This window comes from Ornithorhynchus anatinus, chromosome 16 (assembly GCF_004115215.2).
Source record: "Ornithorhynchus anatinus isolate Pmale09 chromosome 16, mOrnAna1.pri.v4, whole genome shotgun sequence".
Classification (NCBI taxonomy): domain Eukaryota; kingdom Metazoa; phylum Chordata; class Mammalia; order Monotremata; family Ornithorhynchidae; genus Ornithorhynchus; species Ornithorhynchus anatinus.
In genome coordinates this window covers 43,796,321-43,815,297 of record NC_041743.1, presented here as the reverse complement: position 1 = coordinate 43,815,297, position 18,977 = coordinate 43,796,321, and the positions used below count along the sequence as shown (strand labels likewise).

At 61.7% G+C, this 18,977-nt stretch overlaps 1 protein-coding gene across 2 annotated transcripts; it reads left to right on the top strand.

The window, feature by feature from the left end:
* The first annotated feature begins 4,119 nt into the window (after positions 1-4,119).
* RHCE (Rh blood group CcEe antigens) lies at positions 4,120-18,267 on the top strand. Of its 2 annotated transcripts, XM_029080345.1 has the most exons (12): positions 4,217-4,297; positions 5,082-5,202; positions 7,062-7,096; positions 7,736-7,922; positions 9,318-9,468; positions 10,973-11,120; positions 12,591-12,754; positions 13,821-13,958; positions 14,095-14,228; positions 15,898-15,977; positions 16,680-16,753; positions 18,015-18,267. In XM_029080345.1, exons 4-12 carry the CDS (start codon positions 7,756-7,758, stop codon positions 18,039-18,041), a joined length of 1,083 nt encoding a protein of 360 aa, XP_028936178.1. In that variant the 5' UTR covers positions 4,217-4,297; positions 5,082-5,202; positions 7,062-7,096; positions 7,736-7,755; the 3' UTR covers positions 18,042-18,267. The 2 variants fall into 2 exon arrangements, with proteins under 2 accessions (XP_028936176.1, XP_028936178.1); XM_029080343.2 differs by lacking the exons at positions 5,082-5,202; positions 7,062-7,096 and having other exon boundaries at positions 4,120-4,297.
* Positions 18,268-18,977: the final 710 nt, after the last annotated feature.

The following is an 18,977-nucleotide window of genomic DNA, read 5'->3' as shown; positions in this document are numbered from 1 at the left end:
ATAACGACGATCACGGAAGGACTGTTTGAACGGTTCGTTCGTTCATTCCATCGTATTTACTGAGCGCTCACTAGGTGCAGAGCGCCGTACTGAGCGCTTGGAATGGACAGTTCGGCCACAGAGAATCCCCGCCCCGTGCGGGGCTCACGGTCTCCTCGGTTGAGAATCACGGCCGGAGGCGGGACGTTCCGGAGAGAGTATTTCCACTGAATCTCTACCAACGGGTACTGACAGTAGCTTAACTGAAGGCGAAAAGCGGAGCGAACGACCTTCCTTGCCCCAGGGGTGCTTTCGGCGAGTCGGTCGATCGTTCCGATCGAGTGCTTACTGTGCGCAGGCCGCCGTGCCCAGTGCTCGGGAGAGGACGACACGGCAGAGAGACGCCCGTTCCCTGCCCACAAGCAGCTGACCGGCCCAGAGGGGGGGGACGCTGCTCGCGACGCACCGTCACCGAATCCCAATCGTTCACAAGTCCGGAGATGTGGAGAACGGTCCGGGCCACGTTTCCGTCGCGAAATGAACCCAGTCGGGCAAAGGGACGGGGATGGGCTTTTCCCACCCGTTGCCGAAAGGATCGGCCTCCTAAAGGCTGCTGAATTCGGTAACCTCATCCGTTCATTCATTCAGTAGCATTTATTGAGCGCTTACTATGTGCGGAGCACTGGACTGAGCGCTTGCAATGGACAAGTCCGTCAGAAACATTCCGTTTCGGATCGACTGAGCCTCAGCGCCTGTTCATTCAGTTGCATTTATGGAGCGCTTACCGTGTGCAGGGCACGGTACTAAGCGCTCGGAATGGACAGTCAGGCCACAGATAGGGACCGTCCCCGCCCGGTGACGGGCTCACGGTCTAATCTAAGCAAGCGGTCTAATCAAGCGCTTAGTCCAGTGCTCTGCACATAGTAAGCGCTCAATAAACACTATTGAATGAATAATCTGAGCAGTCTAGAACAGTGCCCTGCACATAGTAAGCGCTTGACGAATACCACCGTTATCGTTATTACCGATCCTCTCCTTCCTCCGGGTTCCCTGTGGACCCCCCCGCCGGTCGGCCGACGGACTCGGAGCGGAGGGGCGGAGTCGGAACCAGCCGCCGAAGAAGGCAGGTTGAATCCGGCGCTCGGTACAGCGGCCGGCACGTGGGAAGGGCTTAACGAATAGCTCTGGGAAAAAAAACAAATGGATCGTGTGAGAACAGGTTAGGCCGATCCGGAGAGGGTGAGGTCCCGGCCGGCGGCCAAGCGGGACGGTCTTCTGGGGTGGGGCGGTTAGACCGGCCGGTGGCATCTGGGTGGGGCAGATTAGAGAGTCTGCCCGGGGCCGCCCACGGGGGCCGGGGGAGTTAAACCGGTCGGGAGGTCCCGGGGGGGATCCGGGGAAAACGGGGCCGGGGTCAGGAGGTCACGGCCGGCGGCCCATCGGAACCGATCCGGAGCGAGCGAGGCGCTTGGCCGGTCACGGGGCTCGGTAGGGACAGATCGGAGGAAGGACCGGACGGACGGCCACCAGCCGGGGCCGTCCGCGGGAGGGAGACCTGCCCGCTTAGCTTAGCGATCGTAATAATGATGTTTGTTAATAATAATGATAATGTTGGTATTTGGTAAGTGCTCACTATGTGTGCTGAGCGCTCTTTTAAGCCCTGGGGGGGGATACAGGGTCATCGGGTCGTCCCACGTGCGGCTCGAAGTCTTCATCCCCATTTGACGGATGGGGTAATGAGAATAGTGTCGGTATCTGTTAAGCGCTTCCTAGGTGCAGAGCACCGTTCTGAGCGCTGGGGGGGATACAGGGTCGTCAGGTTGCCCCACGGGAGGCTCCCGGTCTTCGTCCCCATTTTCCAGATGAGGGAATTGAGGCCCAGAGAAGCGAAGCGACTCGCCCACGGTCACCCGGCTGACAAGGGGCAGGGCCGGGATTCGAACCCACGATCCCTGACTCCCGAGCCCGGGCTCTCTCCACCGAGCCCCGCTGCCTCTCTAAAGCGCTTACTATGTGCCGGGCACCCCACGAAGCGTTGGGACGGTTACGAGGAAATGGCGTCGGACACAGTCCCCGCCCACGTGCAGCTCGCGGTCTCAATCCCCGTTTTCCAGATGAGGTGACTGAGGCCCAGAGGAGCGGAGTGACTTACCCAAGATCGCGCAGCAGTCGCGCGATGGAGCCGGCATTAGAACCCGTGACCCTCCGACTCAGCGTGGCCTAGGATCGTCTCTGTTGCCGAATTGTCCATTCCAAGCACTTAGTACAGCGCTCTGCGCATAGTAAGCGCTCCATAAATACTATTGAATGAATGAATGAATTTACCCGCTGGGCGACGTCGGGCAAGTCACTTCTCCGGGCCTCAGTTTCCTCCTCTGTAAGATGGGGATTCGATAGCCGTTCACGGTTACGCAGCGCGGCTCAGCGGGAAGAGCCCGGGCTCGGGCGTCAGAGGTCATGGGTTCGAACCCCGGCTCCGCCACCTGTCAGCTGGGTGACCGTGGCCCAGTCACTTCACTGGGCCTCGGTTCCCTCATCTGTAAAATGGGGATGAAGCCCGGGAGCCTCACGTGGGACCACCTGATGACCCCGCATCTCCCCCAGCGCTTGGAGCAGTGCTCCGCCCATAGTGAGCGCTTAACAGATACCCACATTATAGTTATTGTTGATATTATCGTGCCTAGATGGGGCTGAGATGTTGAATGACTTGCCCCACAGTGGAAGACCTGGCACTAGAACCAGGTCTCTTGACTTGGGCCCAGTGCGCTCACCGTCAGACCCGACCGCCTCCTTTTTGTTGTCGGTATCTACCTGATCCACTGTACTAAGCGCCCGGTGATCCATTCCAGGCCGGGTACAGTCTATGTCCCTCCGCCCCACAGCCCCTACACGCATATCCACCGGAATGAATTAAGCGTCCCTCTCCCCCTCGGGTCCGTAAGCCGGGGAGGCAACGTGGCTTAGCGGATGGAGGACGGGCCCTGCGAGTCAGAGTGGAGCTGGGGTCGAATCCCGGCTCCGCGAGACCTTGGGCAGTCACTTCCCTCCTGGGCCTCAGCCGCCTCATCTGTAGAATGGGGGCCGAAGAGCGTGAGCCCTCCGTGGGACGGGGACCCCGTCCCACCTAACTCGTATCTATCCCAGTGCTGAGAACGGCGCGAGGCACGTCGTAAGCGCTTAACAAGTACCATTATTATTATACAGCCCCTTGCGGGTTGGGATCGTTTAACCCTATTCCGTCGTACTGTGCTCTCCCGAGCACTCAGTACAGAGTTCTGCACCCAGTAGGTGCTCGGTAATTTTCTTCACGCATTCGATAGGATTAATCGAGCGCCTGCTACGTGCAGAGCACTGTACTGAGCGCTTGGAACGGTCAGTTGGGGCAACGGACAGAGACAGTCCCCGCCCAGTGACGGGCTCACAGTCCGAACGACGGGCTCTTTAATCCTTTATTGTTATTAAACGGTATTCGTTCATCGCTTACTATACGACAGGCACCGTACTACGAGAAGCGGCGCGGCTCGGTGGCAAGAGCCCGGGCTTGGGAGTCGAGAGGTCACGGGTTCGAATCCCAGCTGCACCGCTTGTCAGCTGTGTGGCTGTGGGCAAATCACTCAACTTCTCCGGGCCTCATTCACCTCATCCGTAAACCGGGGACGAAGACCGTGAGCCTCACGTGGGACGACCTGCTGACCCTGTATCCCCCCCCCCGAGCGCTTACAACAGCGCTCCGCACACAGTAAGCGCTTAACAAACACCGACGTCATCATTACTGAACACCCGAGTCGAGACAAGCTGATCACGTCGGTCGCCGTCCCCACGCGGGGCTCCCGGGCTCGATCCCCGTTCTCCAGGGGAGGTCACCGAGGCCGAGAGAAGCGGAGTGGCCGGCCCCGGAGCCGGGATTAGAACTCGGGTCCTCCCGCCTCCGGGGCCCCCCGAGGACCCCCGACGGGCTTATAACCGCCTCGCCGCGGACGACGGCGTGGCTGTTGGGGCGCCACCTCAGATAAAGGCCTCTCCCTCAGACTTATCGGCCCCCGGCGGGGCCTCCCCCCTCCTCGGCTGGCGCGAAATCGGCCCGAGGGGGGCAGGCGGAGGCAACGGGGCCGGGGGGGGGCGGGGGGGATGGTTTTTCTCCTCTCGCCGAGGGTGCCGTACCGATCCGGAATGGCTTCCAAATACGCCCCCTCGCTCCGTCTCTTTCTGCCCCCGTGGACCCTCCTCCTGGAAGCGGCTTTCATCCTCATCTTCGCGTTTTTCATCGCCTACGAGGCTCCCGCCAACAGGTCGAAGGATTCCCTGGAGCCGTACTCAGGTGAGGGCCCGGGGCCGAGGGCGGGAAGCAGACGCCACGGCCCGGGAGGTCATCTCGGCCATCCCCCTGCGTCCGGGCACTCACCCAGCCCGCTTGAAAAGGGAGTCGGGGAAGGCGAAAGGGAGGGAGGGAAAGGAGGGGGAGGATTTTCCCTTTTTTTTTTTTTTTTTAATAAATGGTCTCCGTTAAGCCCTTACTGCGCGTCGAGGGCCGTGCCGAGCGCGGGGTCAGTCGAGGCGGCGACGGTCCCCGGCCCACGTGGGGCTCCCGGTCCGAGGACGGGGGGAGAACAGGGACTGAATCCCCATTTTACGGTCGAGGAAGCCGAGGCGCAGGGAAGTAAAGTGACTGGATCGAGGTCGCACAACGGGCAAGCGGCGGAGCCGGGATTAGAACCCAGGTCCTCCGATCTCCAGGCCACGAGGGAAGCCAGGGAGGGTCCGGTCTTAGGCTTAAATAACAACAATAATAATGTTGGTATTTGTTAAGCGCTTACTGTGTGCCGAGCACTGTTCTAAGCGCTGGGGTAGACATAGGGGAATCAGGTTGTCCCACGTGGGGCTCCCAGTCTTAATCCCCATTTTACAGATGAGGGAACTGAGGCACAGAGAAGTGAAGTGACTTGCCCACAGCCACACGGCCGACGAGTGGCAGAGCTGAGATAATAATGATGTTGGTATTTAAGCACCTACTCTGTGCAGAGCACTGTTCTGAGCGCTGGGAGAGACACAGGGTCATCAGGTGGTCCCACGGGAGGCTCACGGTCTTCGTCCCCATTTTCCAGATGAGGTCGCTGAGGCCCAGATAAGTTAAGCCACTCAAAGATCTTTTGGAAATGGTGACGCTGATGACAGCGGTATCCGTTTAGCTCTTACTGTGTGCCAAGCACCGCTCTAAGCACTGAGGTAGGTACCAGGTAACCGGGTTGGACGCGGTGCACGTCCCACACGGGCTCACGGGGAGTCCTTGGCGTTTTCGGAAACTCCTTCCAACATTTAACCCCTCCGGCTGGGATCGTCCCCTTTCCGCCCCACGTGAATCGCCTCGGAGGCAACGGCGCCGAATAACCACGAGTGGGTATTTGATGAGCGCTCACTAGGTGCCAAGCGCTATCCTAAAACCCTGGGGAGACACGAGCTAATCAGGTTCTCCCGTGGGGCTCACGGTCCGAGTAGGAGGGAGACCCCGTAGCGAGTCTCCATTCTGCAGATGCGGGAACTGAGGCCCAGAGAGGCGACTTGCCCGGAGTCACTCGGCACCTGAGTGGCCGGCGCCAGGATCAGAACGCAGGTCCTCCGACTCCCGGGCCCTTTCCCCCGGCCGCGCTCCTCTGTTGCCCATCTGTCCCTTCCAAGCGCTTGGTTCCGGGTGCTCTGCGCATAGTAAGCGCTCAGTAAATACTATTGAATGAATGACATGACCGACCCCGGTCACCCACACTTAAGGGTTCTCATCCTGACCCTGCCAAGCCGTGTGCTGTTGTGACCTTGGGTAAGTCACTTCGCTTCTCTGGGCCTCCCATTTCCCTCAGCTGTAAAATGGGAGGAAATCCCCGTTCTCCCTGCTACGTCGACTGTGAACTCCACGTGGTACGGGGACCGGGTCCGTCCTAACGAAACGGTACCTCCCCTGGGGCTTAGGGCAGTGGCGGACGCGCAGTAAGTGCCCAACGAATACCGGAAGAAAGGAAAATTACAAATGGATAAGTGCCAAAGCGCTTCGGGGGGGTGGAGGTGAAAATCAAAGGGTTTAAGGGAACTGGGGAGTAGAAATGGAAGACTAAGGCCAAGATAAGAGTTGTGAAAGCTTCGTAGGGACCCAGCTGAGAGAGAAAACGGCCCCTTATCCTCGGGGGCAGGTGGCTCTGGGTCAGACTGATTGGATAGCCTCCTCCTCCTTCCTCCTGCTTTTCCTCCTCCTCCCTCCTTCCTCCTGGTTTTTCCTCCTCCTCTCTCCTCCCTCCTTCTTCCTCCTCCTGGTTTTTCCTCCTCCTCTCTCCACCTTCCTCCTTCCTCCTGGTTTTTTCTCCTCCTCTCTCCTCCTTCTTCTTCCTCCTTCCTCCTGGTTTTTCCTCCTCCTCTCTCCACCTTCCTCCTGGTTTTTTCTCCTCCTCTCTCCTCCTTCTTCTTCCTCCTTCCTCCTGGTTTTTCCTCCTCCTCTCTCCTCCCTCCTCCTGGTTTTTCCTCCTCCTCTCTCCTCCTCCTTCCTCCTTCATCCTGGTTTTTCCTCCTCCTCTCTCCACCTTCCTCCTTCCTCCTGGTTCCTCCTCCTCTCTCCTCCCTCCTCCCTCCTCCTGGTTTTTCCTCCTCCTCTCTCCACCTTCCTCCTGGTTTTTTCTCCTCCTCTCTCCTCCTTCTTCTTCCTCCTTCATCCTGGTTTTTCCTCCTCCTCTCTCCTCCCTCCTTCCTCCTCCTGGTTTTTCCTCCTCCTCTCTCCTCCCTCCTCCTCCTCCCTCCTTCATCCTGGTTTTTCCTCCTCCTCTCTCCTCCCTCCTCCTCCCTTCTTCCTCCTCCTGGTTTTTCCTCCTCCTCTCTCCTCCTTCTTCTTCCTCCTTCCTCCTGGTTTTTCCTCCTCCTCTCTCCTCCTCCTTCTTCCTCCTTCCTCCTCCTGGTTTTTCCTCCTCCTCTCTCCTCCTTCTTCTTCCTCCTTCCTCCTGTTTCTTCCTCCTCCTCCCCTCCCTCCCCTTTGCCCTCACCGGCCTGGCGTCCAGCTTCGTTGACCCAGGCCTTGAAAGAAACGCTCCATCTGATTCCGTTTTCCTCAGCGGCGGCTTAAGAACTTGGACTTTTACTCCGGACCGTAAGTGCCTCGTGGGCGGGGAACGTCTACCCTTCCGTTATTCCGTACTCCACCGACGGCTTCGCACGGTGCCTGAAACACAGTAAGCGCTTAACGGACACCCCGGTTAATAACGGGGATAACGATACCGATCGCCTCTCCCGGTCGGGCCGATTATCTCGTATCCACTCCAGTGGCCTAGTAGGGTACTTGGACACGGCGGCGTGGCTCAGTGGAAAGAGCCCGGGCTCGGGGTCAGAGGTCACGGGTTCAAATCCCCGCTGGGGCCGCCTGTCAGTTTGGTGACTTCGGGCAAGTCACTTCTCGTTGCCTCAGTGACCTCATCTGGAAAATGGGCGATGAAGCCTGTGAGCCCCGCGGGGACAAACCGATCACCTCGTATCCTCCCCGGCGCTGAAACAGTGCTTTGCACACAGCGAGCGCTTAACGGATGCCGCCGCTCGCTCGTAGTGAGCCCCTGAAATATAACACAGTTGCTATTACTTTAGGAGACGAGGAAACTGAAGTCCAGTGAAGCGACTCGCCCCAGGTCACCCGGCGGGCCAGTGGTGGAGCCAGGACGAGAAGCCAGGTCCCCTGACTCCCAAGCTCCAGCCGCTGCCTCCTGACCTCTCCGCTTCCCCCTCTTCCTCCCCGCAGCCTTCCAGGACGTGAACGTCATGGCCGTGCTCGGCTTCGGCTTCCTGACGGCCTCGTTGTGCCGCTTCTCCTGGAGCGGGCTGGCCTTCAACCTCTTCCTCGTGGCCGTGGGCGTGCAGTGGACCGTCCTGCTGGACGGCTTCCTCTTTCGCTTCTCCGCCGGGAAGCTGGACATCAGCCTGCGCGGGTGAGCGCCGCCCCCCCAGCCCTCTCCTCCGCGTGCGCCGGCCAAGAGGCAGATGGGGCCCCGAACGATCTTCGGCGGGTATTTCATCGAGCGCTTGCTCCGCGCCAGACACCGTCTCCGCGGCGGGGCGGACGCCGGCTGGTCAGGCCGGACGCGGCGGGCGGACGGCTTCAGTCCCCCGTTCTCCGGATGACGTAACTGAGGCCCGGGGGAGCGAAGCGCCTCGCCCAGTAGGCGAGCGCCTGGAAGCCAGGTCCTTCCGACTCTCGACCCGCCAGGCCTCGCTCCTTCTCTTCCCGCTAGACCGTCGGTTCCTTGAGGGCGGGGAACGTCTCTGGCTCGGTGGAAAGAGCCCGGGCTTCGGAGTTAGAGGCCGTGAGTTCGACTCCCGGCTCTGCCGCTTGTCAGCTGCGCGGCTGCGGGCGTGTCACTTCACTTCTCTGTGCCTCAGTTCCCTCATCTGTAAAACGGGGATTAAAAGCGTGTGAGCCCCACGCGGGACGACCCGATTACCCCGTTTCTCCCCCGGCGCTTAGAACGGCGCTCGGCACCAAGTAAGCGCTTAACAATACCAACGTTATATCCCCGCCAACTCTGTTCTGTCGTCCTCTCCCGAGCACCCGGCACAGTGATCCGCGCTCGATGAGTGCTCAGTGAATACCACTGATGGACTGATTTCCTCCCCGCGCCTCCCGCCCCGGCCTCCCGGATGGTCCGCGATTCCCCGGGGGGGGGGGGGGGGGGTTTGAGGGGAAAAAGCGGCCGGAGCCGAGCCCCCGACCCGTTTCGCGGTGACCCCTCGCAGGCCACCCCCGGCTCCCGACGGACGGGCGCGGGGCGCCGGCGGAAATGTCCCCGGGCTGCTCTTTAAAGCCCCCTTGCCTCACCTCTGTTACTCTCCCGCGACGACCCGGCCCACACGCTTCGCTCCTCCGACGCTAACCTCCTCGCCGTACCTCCGTCCCGTCTCTCCGGCCGCCACCCCCTCGACCGCCCTCCTCGTATCCGACGGACGATGACTCTCCCTGCCTCCGAGGCCTTATCGAAGGCCCATCTCCTCCGAGGGGCCTTCCCGGACTAAGCCCCCCCTTCCTCTTCTCCCGCTCCCTTCATTCATCTCCCCTCCCCACGGCGCCGACGTCCGCGTCTATTTATTTATTTCTACTGAGGTCCGTCTCCCCTTCTAGACCTCTAGACTCACCGCGGGCCGGGAACGTGTCTTGTTTTTTGCGGTACCGTCCTCTCCCGGGTGCTCTTCCCACGGTCAGCGCTCAATAAATATAAACGAGGGAATGAATGTCGGGCGGGGTGGGTGGAGCGTCCTCGGGGCCCCGGAGGGGCCTGGGCTTCTCCTCGGGGTCAACGCGGCCTCCCTCTCTCCTCCCTCTCTCGCAGCCTCTTGGTGGCCACCATGAGTGTGGTATCCATGCTGATCTCAGCCGGGGCCATCCTGGGCCAGGCCAACCTGGTCCAGCTCCTGGTGATGACGCTGGTGGAGGTCACGGCCTTCTCCGCCACCAGATGGCTCAGCCTGGAAATCCTGCAGGTGACTCGGTCGGCGGGGCCGTCGCGGGGACCCCCGGGGCGTCGGGGGGGGGGGGGGGGGGGGCCCGGGGAAGGTCTCGGCGGCGCCGAGTGTGACCCGGGGGTCGGAGGCGGGTTCCAACCCCGGTTCCACCGCTTGTCCGCTGGGTGACCTCGGGCAAGTCGCTTCGCTCCTCTGGGCCCCGGTGACCTCATCCAGCAGATTGAGACCGGGAGACGGGGACCGCGTCCAACCCGATCTGCTTGTATCCGCCCCGGCGCTTAGATCGGCGCCCGGCACGTAGTGAGCACGTAACCAATTCCACGGTTATTGTCGTCATAATCCCAGCTCTGCCCCTCGTCTGCTGTATGACCTCGGGTGGGTCACTTCACCGGCCCTCAGTTCCCTCATCTGCAGAACGGCGATTCGATTCCCGTTCTCCCTCCTACTTAAACCGGGAGTCCCACTAGGGAGCCGGTGATCTTGTAGATACCCCGGCGCCTAGTAGAGCGCCGGACACAGAGTGAGTGCTTTCTAAAAACCTTTCTGAAGGGTATCTCTTAAGCGTCCACTACGTGGCGAACGCTGTTAATCAATCGCTGTCGATTATATATCATATTATTATTATTAGCACAGGGGCCTCTCCCCGTCAAGAGGGAAGTCAACGAGGCATCCCGGGGGCTCCGGACCTCTTGCTAGATCCACTCCCACGAGGCCTCTCCGTGGGCTCGCCTCTGGATCGGCCCGTGCCTCGGTTTCCCCCTCGGCCGAAGCGGGGGGATGACGTCCCCACCTTCACGAGGGAGAACGGGGCCGGCTCCATCGGGGGCTCTGAAGGGTCCGCTTCTCCGGGCTCCTCCGTGGAGTCGGCCGCTTCCGGCGGGCAGCCGGGCGACAACCCGTAGAGATCCGGGAGGCGACCGGTTCCGGAGGGGAGGCATTCCAGTGGGAATCCTACGGCACTCAAACTCTGGGTCCGAGCCCCGAGACTCGAAAAGAGGGGTGCGGGCCCGGAGGTAAAACGGCCCGGGGAACAGTCACTGGCCCCGGGAGAAAAGCAGTGACTTCCGGGCTGGTCAGCTCGAACAGCGGCGCCCTCCGTCCTGCCCTCGGTCGGAGGCTCGAATGAGGGGGATCGACATTTAATGACGACAATACTACTTATTATTATTATTATTATTATTATCGCGGCATTTAAGCGCTTAATATCGGCTAGGCACCGTACCGAGCGCTGGCTTGGACACCGTCCCGGTCCCGTAGGGGCGTCCCCATTTTCCAGAGGAGGGAACCGGGGCCCAGAGAAGCGACGCCACTTCCCCGAGGTCACACAGCAGACAAGTGGCGGGGCACGGGGTAGGACCCAGGTCCTTCCGCCTCCCGGGCCCGCGCTCTTTCCACAGGGCCGCGCCACTTCCGAGACTCGGGCCGGAGGTCGTCGGTGAGGATGCGGCAACGGAATAAGGCGTCCGGGCCTCGCCCTCCAGATGCTTCCGTTCTAAAGCTTCCCGCTGGGCCTCTTTCGCAGGTGGAGACCCACGAATTCATGATGCACGTCCACATCTTCGGGGCCTATTTTGGACTGACGGTGGCCTGGTTCCTCTGGAAGCCGCTGCCCAAGGAAGCCTCAGGGAAGGCCAAGGCAGCGAATACCACCGGCTTATTTTCCATGCTGGGTAAGACCCTCGCCCGAGGGAGGCGGGGAGGTTGCGCGGCGGGCGGGAGTGGGGAAAATCCGGTGTCGGGGAGGCCCGTTTCCCTCTGCCGGGGAAGGGGGTCCCCGTCTGGGAAATCAGTCGTATTCGTTGAGCATCTACTGGGCGCCTCCTCATCTCCCACTCCCTTCTGCGTCGCCCCGACTCGCTCCCCTCGTCCCCCGGCCCTCCGGCGCTCACGTCCGTATCTGAAATTCGATTTTACGTACATTAACGTCTGTCTCCCTCTCCGGACTGTAAGCTCGCCGTGGGCAGGGGATGTGCCCGTCGTATTGTTCTGTTGTCCTCTCCCAAGACCTTGGTACAGCGCTCCGTAATAATAATAATGATAATGGTGGTATTTGTTAAGCACTATGTGCGAAGCACCGTCCTGAGCGCTGGGGGGGGGGGGGGTACGGGGTCATCAGACTGCCCCACGTGGGGCTCACAGTTTTAATCCCCGTTTCCCAGATGAGGGATCTGAGGCCCAGAGAAGTGAAGAGACTCGCCCACGGTCACACGGCCGACGAGCGGCGGAGCCGGGAGTCGAACCCACGACCTCGGACTCCGGAGCCCGGGCCCTTTCCACCGAGCCACGCCGCTTCCCCGTACTAGGCTCTCAATAGATACGACTGACCGCGTGCCAAGCACCTCACTGAGCGTTCGGGGGAGCGAGTGGGACGGGGACGGAGAGAGCCGTGGGCCCGGGAGGGAGTCCGGCGGGGATCGGACGCGGGGGAGGGACGGGAATTGCGGAGGTGGGGATCGGGAGGGAGGGCATTCCTTCTCGTCCGCGTGCTCGCTGGGCCCCTTGTCCACCAAACCCCTCCGAACGACAGGTCCGGTTGAGGGACGGCTCCTACTTGCAAACGGGGACGTGGAACTCACCAGCCCGCCCCCTCCCTTCACAGGCTTATCGCTGAATCGATCGTATTTGTTACTACTAATGATCGATCGTCATCGGAAGTGTGGTGTTCGTTAAGCACTCGCCGCGTGCCTAAGCGCTGGGGTGGGTACAGTCTGGGACGGGGGACTCCCAGACTCGATCGCTTTACAGGTGAGGTGACTGAGGCCCGGAGAAGCCAGGTGACCTGGCCGAGATCGCACAGCAGACAAGCGGCGGAGCCGTGACCTTCCCACTCCTAGGCCCGTGCTCTTCCCGCTGTGCCCCGCCGAGCGCCTACCACGCGCAGAGCGCTGTACCGGGCGCTCGGGAGAGTCCGATCCAACGGAGGAGCTTAGCGTCCAGAGGGACGGCCTTACGGTCGTCAGCGCGGCCCCCCCCCCCCCGCCGGCCGAGGTCGGACGTCCCGGGGAGGGCGGGGGGGAGACGTCCCTCGCTTCCCCAGGAAACCGGGGGCTCCTCCTCCTCGGGAGACTCGGGGGAAAACGCGGCGGGCAGGCCCGAGGACCCCCGAGGCCGTGACTGGCGGGCGGGCATCTTCTTGGCAGGCGCGCTCTTCCTCTGGATGTTCTGGCCCACCTTCAATTCGGTCCTGCTGGACGTTCGAGAGGCGAAGAAGGCCGTCTTCAACACCTACTACGCCATCGCCGCCAGCGCGGTGACCGCCGTAGCGCTCTCGGCTGCAGCGCACAGCCGAGGGAAGATCAACATGGTGAGGGGGAGGGAGGGCGGGGGGGAGGCAAGGGGAGCGGCGGGGGGGGAGGGGGACATCAACTGGGAGCCCCGCGTGGGACGGGGACCGCGTCCGACCTCGTCATCTATCTGTTCCACTGCTTGACGGCGCCCGGCCCGCAGCGCGCGCTCGACGGGCGTCATCCCCACAAGGCGGCAGGCTACGAAGCCCTGGCAGGCCGCGGCGGGGACCGGCCGCCGAGATGTAGTTCTCCCCCGGGCGCGTGCAGCGCTCCGCACCCGGCAGGCGCTCGGTAGATGCCGTTCGTCGACTGACGGACGGTGGCGCGGGCCTCCCCCGGGCGCCCGCCCACCGTTCTCCTGCTCTCCCGGCTTGACCGGCGGGCCGGGGCCGGGCGGCCCCGCCTCGGAATGATAATACCCGTAACGGCGACGGTATCTGTTAAGCTGTCACCCTGTGCCAGGCACCGCGGCGAGCGCCGGGGTAGATACGAGCAAATGGGGCTGGACGGGGTCCCCGTCCCGCACGGGGCCCACGGTCTTCATCCCCATTTGAGCCCTGAGGGAACTGAGGCCCGGCCAGGTGACGCGACTCGCCCCGGGTCACACGACAGGCGGGCGGCGGAGGTGGGATTAGAACCCGGATCCTTCCGACTCCCAGGCCCGGGCTCTAACCGGAGCAGGGGGGCCGCTAGCCCCTCCCAAGCCCGGCCAGGGAGCACGTGGCCCAGCGCCTGGAGCCCGGGCGGCGGAAGGACCCGGCTTCCGACCCCGGCTCCGCCGCGCGTCTCCCGCGTGACTTCGGGCCGGTCGCTTCGCTTCTCCGTGCCTCGCTTCCCTCACCCGTAAATGGAGAGGGCGAGCCCCACGCGGGCCGGGGACCGCGACCGACCGGATCCGCTTCTATCCACCGCGGTGCTCGGTACAGTTCGGCGAATGCCGCGAATGGGAACGATCGAATAGTAACGGTGATACCGAGGGCCGGACAGAGGGTCCCGGGCCGGGACCGGTCTCCCCGCCGGACCGCGCTCTTCGGCCCCCACCGGCTCTTTCCGTCTCACCTCGGTTTTCGCTTCTCCCCGCAGTTCCACGTGCACAATGCGACCCTGGCGGGGGGAGTGGCCGTGGGCCCCACGGCTCACCTCATCGAGTCCCCGGCCCTGGCCATGGTCCTCGGACTCCTCGCCGGCTCCATCTCCATCCTGGGGGCCGGATGCCTACCGGTAAGATGCCCCCCCCCCCCCCGAACTCTCCGTCCTCGCCGCGCTCCGTCAGAGGGAGCGGACTGTGGGGGGAGAGTAGGGAGGCGGGGTAGGAGGGGGCGAGGTAGGCCCACCCGTGGCCCATTTCGTCCCCTAGGCCTGTTTCAACCGAGTGCTCAAGATTCACGACACCTGCGGCGTTCACTCCACCTTCGGCCTGCCCGGGCTGCTTGGAGGCGTCGCCTATATCGGGTTTAATCTGGTGGAGGCCAGTTGGACCGATTTCACCAAGTAGGTGTCGCCCCCCCCCCCCCCCCGGGGGACCCCCTTCCGATCCCCGCTCCGCCGCTCGTCTGCCGCGTGACCCCGGGCGAGTCGCCTCACCGCCCCGGGCCTCGATCCCCGCGTCTGAAAAATGGGGACGAGGCCCCCGGTGGGACAGGGACCGCGTCCGACCTGATTGGTTTCTATCGACCCCAGGACCCGGCGCAGCGCCCGGCACGTAGCGAGCGCTTAACGGATACCATTCTGTTGAAAGTAGGAGAGCGGGGGCCTGGGAGGGGGAGGCCCTGGTTTCTAATCCCCGCCCGGCCGCCTGTCAGCTGGGTGACTTTGGCCGAGTCACCTCTCTGGGCCTCAGCGACCCCATCTGTGAAACGGGGATTAAGACGGTGAGCCCCGCGTGGGACGACCCGATCACCCCGTATCCCCTCCTGCGCTCAGAACAGTTAATTTGCACACAGTGAGCGCTTAACAGATGCCATCGTCGATTTTAATCTCCACCCCACCGCTTATCCGCTGGGTGACCCCGGGTGAGTCGCTTCGACGTCTCCGGGCCTCCGTTTCCTCACCCGCAAAATGGAGATTCGGACCTACTCCCTCCTCCTTCGACTGCGAGCCCCGTGAGGAGAGGACCACGTCCCCCCTACCTGGTGGCGACCCACGGATTTAGTACAGCGGCGTGGCTCGGTGGAAAGAGCCCGGGCTTGGGAGTCGGAGGTCACGGGTTCGAATCCCGGCCCTGCCACCTGCGTGACTGCGGGCGAGTCACTTCGCTTCTCTGGGCCTCTGTCGCCTCATCTGTAAAGTGGGGGATTAAGACCGTGAGCCTCGCGTGGGACCACCTGACGACGACGATAATATTGGTATCTGTTCAGCGCTTACGACGGGCAGGGCACCGTTCTAAGCGCTGGGGGAGATCCGGGGGGGGGGGGGGCGGTCAGGTGGTCCCACAGATTCCCCTGGATCTCCCCCAGCGCTTAGGACGGTGCTCTGCCCGTCGTAAGCGCTTAACAGATACCAACATCATCATTACTGTTATTACAGCGGGAACACCGCGAGCACTTCCCCGACGCCGCCGTTATCACGTACTCGGAGCGAGTCGTGGCCCCCGGCTTCGACTGGCCCCTCCGTACCGGGAGCCCGGGACACGTTAGATCTGGTTAACCTTTGCGGTCCGGGATAAAACTCCCTGACCTTGGGAATTCGCCCCGCCCCGGGGCGTGAAGGGAGCAGAAGCGGCCGGTCTCGGGTGAAAGCGGAGGCGTCGTGGCTCGTGCTGGATGAGACCCGGTGCTGCCCAACACCCTGCCCTCCCCACCGTGGCCCAGCCTGACCACTCTGGTCTTCGGTTATTCAACATTCCCGGTCCAAGGGGGGGGGGGGGGGGGGATGGTTACTGCCGCCGTGGGGGTGAAAGTCTCTAACAGTGACTAGGGTGAACTGCGCCGCGCTTACTACGGGCCGGGCGCCGTGCTGAGCAAACTGAGTCCCTGTCCCTTATGGGGCTCCCGGTCTCAATCCCCATCTGACGGATGAGGGGACCGAGGCCCAGAGAAGTTCGGTGACTTTCCCAAGGCCACGCAGCAGACAAGTGGGATCTGAACCCATGACCTTCTGACCCTCGGGCCCGGGCTCCAGCCACTAGGCCACGCTGCTTCTCTATCTTTCTCGTTTTCAGGATGGGCTATCGGGCCCTGCTCGACGCGGGCAGTCTCAGTTTAGCCGTGGCTATGAGTTTGGCGACGGGCGTCCTGACGGGTGAGTGGGGAAAAGGCCCCGCGATAAACCCAAGGAAACAATCTCCCCCGGGGCACCTGATGGATCCGATCGGCCGGCGGCCCCCTCTCCCACCCAACCGCCTCCTCTACCCGGGGCCCGGGAATCGGGAGACCCGGGTTCTAATCTCGGTTCCGCCACCTGTGGGACCTCGGCCGAGCGGGCTTCCCCTCTCTGCTCTACTGTACTCTCGCTCTGCACGTAGCGATCGCTCAGCGGACGCGACCCGATTACCGCGTATCTACCCCAGCGCTTAGAACGGTGCTCGCTCGGCGCACGGTAAGCGCTTAACAAATACCGTCGTCGTCGTCGATTCTCTGGGCCTCATCGCCTTTTCACTGCGTGGTTCATTCGGTCCTATTTACGGAGCACTTACCGTGTGCAGAGAACTGTACCGAGCGCCTGGGAGAGGACGGTGGAACGACAGGCACGTTCCCTGCCCGCAACGAGCTGACGGAATCACCCCCTTTTGCTTTTTGTCCCCGCTACTATGCGCAGGCAGCCCCTTTTCCTGTCAGCTAATCATTTATTCGGCGCTTACTGGGTGCAGAGCACTGTACTAAGCGCTTGGGAGGGTAAGGGGAGACAGACGTTAATAAAAAATAAATAAATTTCCGCTACGGAGATAAGTCGCGCGCCTTCTACTCCATCCGAATCGTCCGGAAACGTTCTGTTCCTAAACAGGTTTACTTTTAATGTTGAAAATATGGAAAACACCCCATGTCGTTAAACAGTTTGATGACCAGGCCTTTTGGGAGGTGAGTTTTTCCAGTTGATTATTCTGAGTGCACATATATTTGGAGCGCCTTCCCTCCCTGGAGAGGAGCGCAGTGTGGCCTGATGGATAGAGCCGGGCCTGGGAGTCCCAAAGACCTTGCCCGCTGGGTGATCTTGGGCAAGTCACTTCACTTCTTTAGGCCTCAGTTCCCTCATCTGTAAAATGGGGACCAAGACTCGGGAACGCCGCGGGAGACCGGGACTTTGTCCGTTCCGATTAGCCTGCGTCGACCCCAGCGTTTAGTGCAGTGCCTGGCACCCAGTAGGTGCTTAACGGATACCGTAACGGTCAGGTTGGACCCGGTCCCCGTCCCACGGGGGGGAGGGGGGGTGGGGGTTCACCCTCTTCATCCCCATTTTCCAGAGGAGGTAACCGAGGCCCAGAAAAGTGAAGCGACTCGGCCGAGGTCACGGCAGACCTTTGGCAGAGCCGGGATCGGAACCCAGGGCCTTCTGACACCCAGGCCCGCGCCCTATCCGTCAGCGAAGTCGCCGAGCGCGAGCCCGTGAGCAACTCGCGTGGGCCGAGAGGCCGCCCCAAAGATGGTCTCCGCCCAGACGTAAACTGAACCTCGGTCCCTGCGACGACAACCGGGGCCGATTCGGCGTTCCGGTGGAGGGGGAACCGGAACGTTTGGGAATTCCAAAGGACCCGTTTCTGGTCTGGTCCTGCCTGACGGCGGCCGCTAGCGAGCAGCCGTGAATCACCCCCTTTTGCTTTTTGTGCCCGCTACTATGCGCGGGCAGCCCCTCTCCCTGTCAGCTAATCATCTATTCGGCGCTTCCTGGGTGCAGGGCACTGTACTAAGCGCTTGGGAGAGGAAGGAACCCTGAAATCTGCCCTTCGCTCTTTAAGATACACATTAAAGACCTCTGTTTCCAAGAGGGTACTAGGCTGGGAAGCACAGTGACAGTCAGAAAGACCTGGGTTCTAATTCTGGCTCCTCCAGCTGTTTGCCGTGTGACCTTGGGAGAGTCACTTCTTACCTCGTCGGTAAAATGGGGATGAAGACGGTGAGCCCCACGTGTCCAACTTGATCAGCCCGTATCCCACCCAGCCCTGTCCCGCGCCCGGCCTGTAGTAAGCGCTTAACGGATACCGGTTAAAAAAAAAGGTACCGTTAGAAACCGAGCGACCTTACCATATTCTAACAGTCCTTTCCATCGCTTACAGCGGGTTAGTTCGGGGGTTTTAACACAGTATCTTGGTGACTGATAACGATTCTTTTTTTCCATTCCCAGTTCCCCCATCTGGCTGTCGGATTCTAAGCAAAAGCCGCCCGGGACCAGAAGGGCCTGTCTGAAACCACGGAAGCACACACGGGGTCTTTCTGCTCTCACTGAGAAAGACACAACCGACATTCTCCCTCGAGCTGGGCAACGGAACGTTGGGAGCAAAGCGGTCTTCATGAATTTCTGACGCGTGAAAAGGTCCTGACCGTTTTGATTAAACCACGTTCAGTCGTTCGTAATAAATCTCGGGTTTCAATCTTCAGCTTCGTCATCGAGACTTTCATTCACGGTACATTCCCCGACTCCCACTGCTGGCAGCGATCTACTCTTCCCAGGGGCTTCCAGGCACGGGCTCGGGAGACGGGAGGACCTGGGTTCTAATCCGTTTGTCTGCCGCGTGACCTTGGGCAGGTCACTGGGCTTCTCTGGGCCTCAGTTCCCTCACCTGTAAAATGGGGATTAGGGCTGCGAGCCCCACGTGAGACGGGGACCGTGTCCAACCCGATTCCGCGTAGTAGGCGCTTAACACGCAAAGGACTTGAGAAAGGCCCTTGAGGATCCCAAGCTCCTCCTCCACCCACTTCCTCCCCGGATCCATTCTGATCCTCCGGGATCCCGCGGGGGGGGGGGGGGGGGGGGGATGAGCCGCACGGTTAGCCTGGCAGCTCCTCGAGGGCAGGGATCATGTCTATTAACTCTACTGGACTCCCCCAGCCGCTCAGCACCTTGCCCTCTACACTCCAGGAACGTCCCCCGGTTGGTCGGCGGCCAAAAAGGCGCTAAGTCGAAAAGACGGCCGAGGAGACGCTAAGCTGCCCGGGAGCAGGGGGCTCGGCAGAGCCTGTGGTTCCCACGCGGGGTGGATGCAGCCCCATTTGCTTAGTATCTGGCCCGTAGTAAGCACTTAACGAATACCACCGTTATGAACCCCGGCGGTTCCCCGGGGCCACTTTTCCAGTTTCCTTACCGCTT

Coding starts and splice junctions, on each gene's coding strand:
- RHCE (XM_029080343.2), top strand. CDS start 4,150: ATGGCTTCCAAATACGCCCCCTCGCTCCGTCTCTTTCTGCCCCCGTGG. Junction 15,978..16,679: donor GGCGACGGGCGTCCTGACGG/GTGAGTGGGGAA, acceptor GTTCCTAAACAG/GTTTACTTTTAATGTTGAAA. Junction 16,754..18,014: donor ATGACCAGGCCTTTTGGGAG/GTGAGTTTTTCC, acceptor TTCCATTCCCAG/TTCCCCCATCTGGCTGTCGG.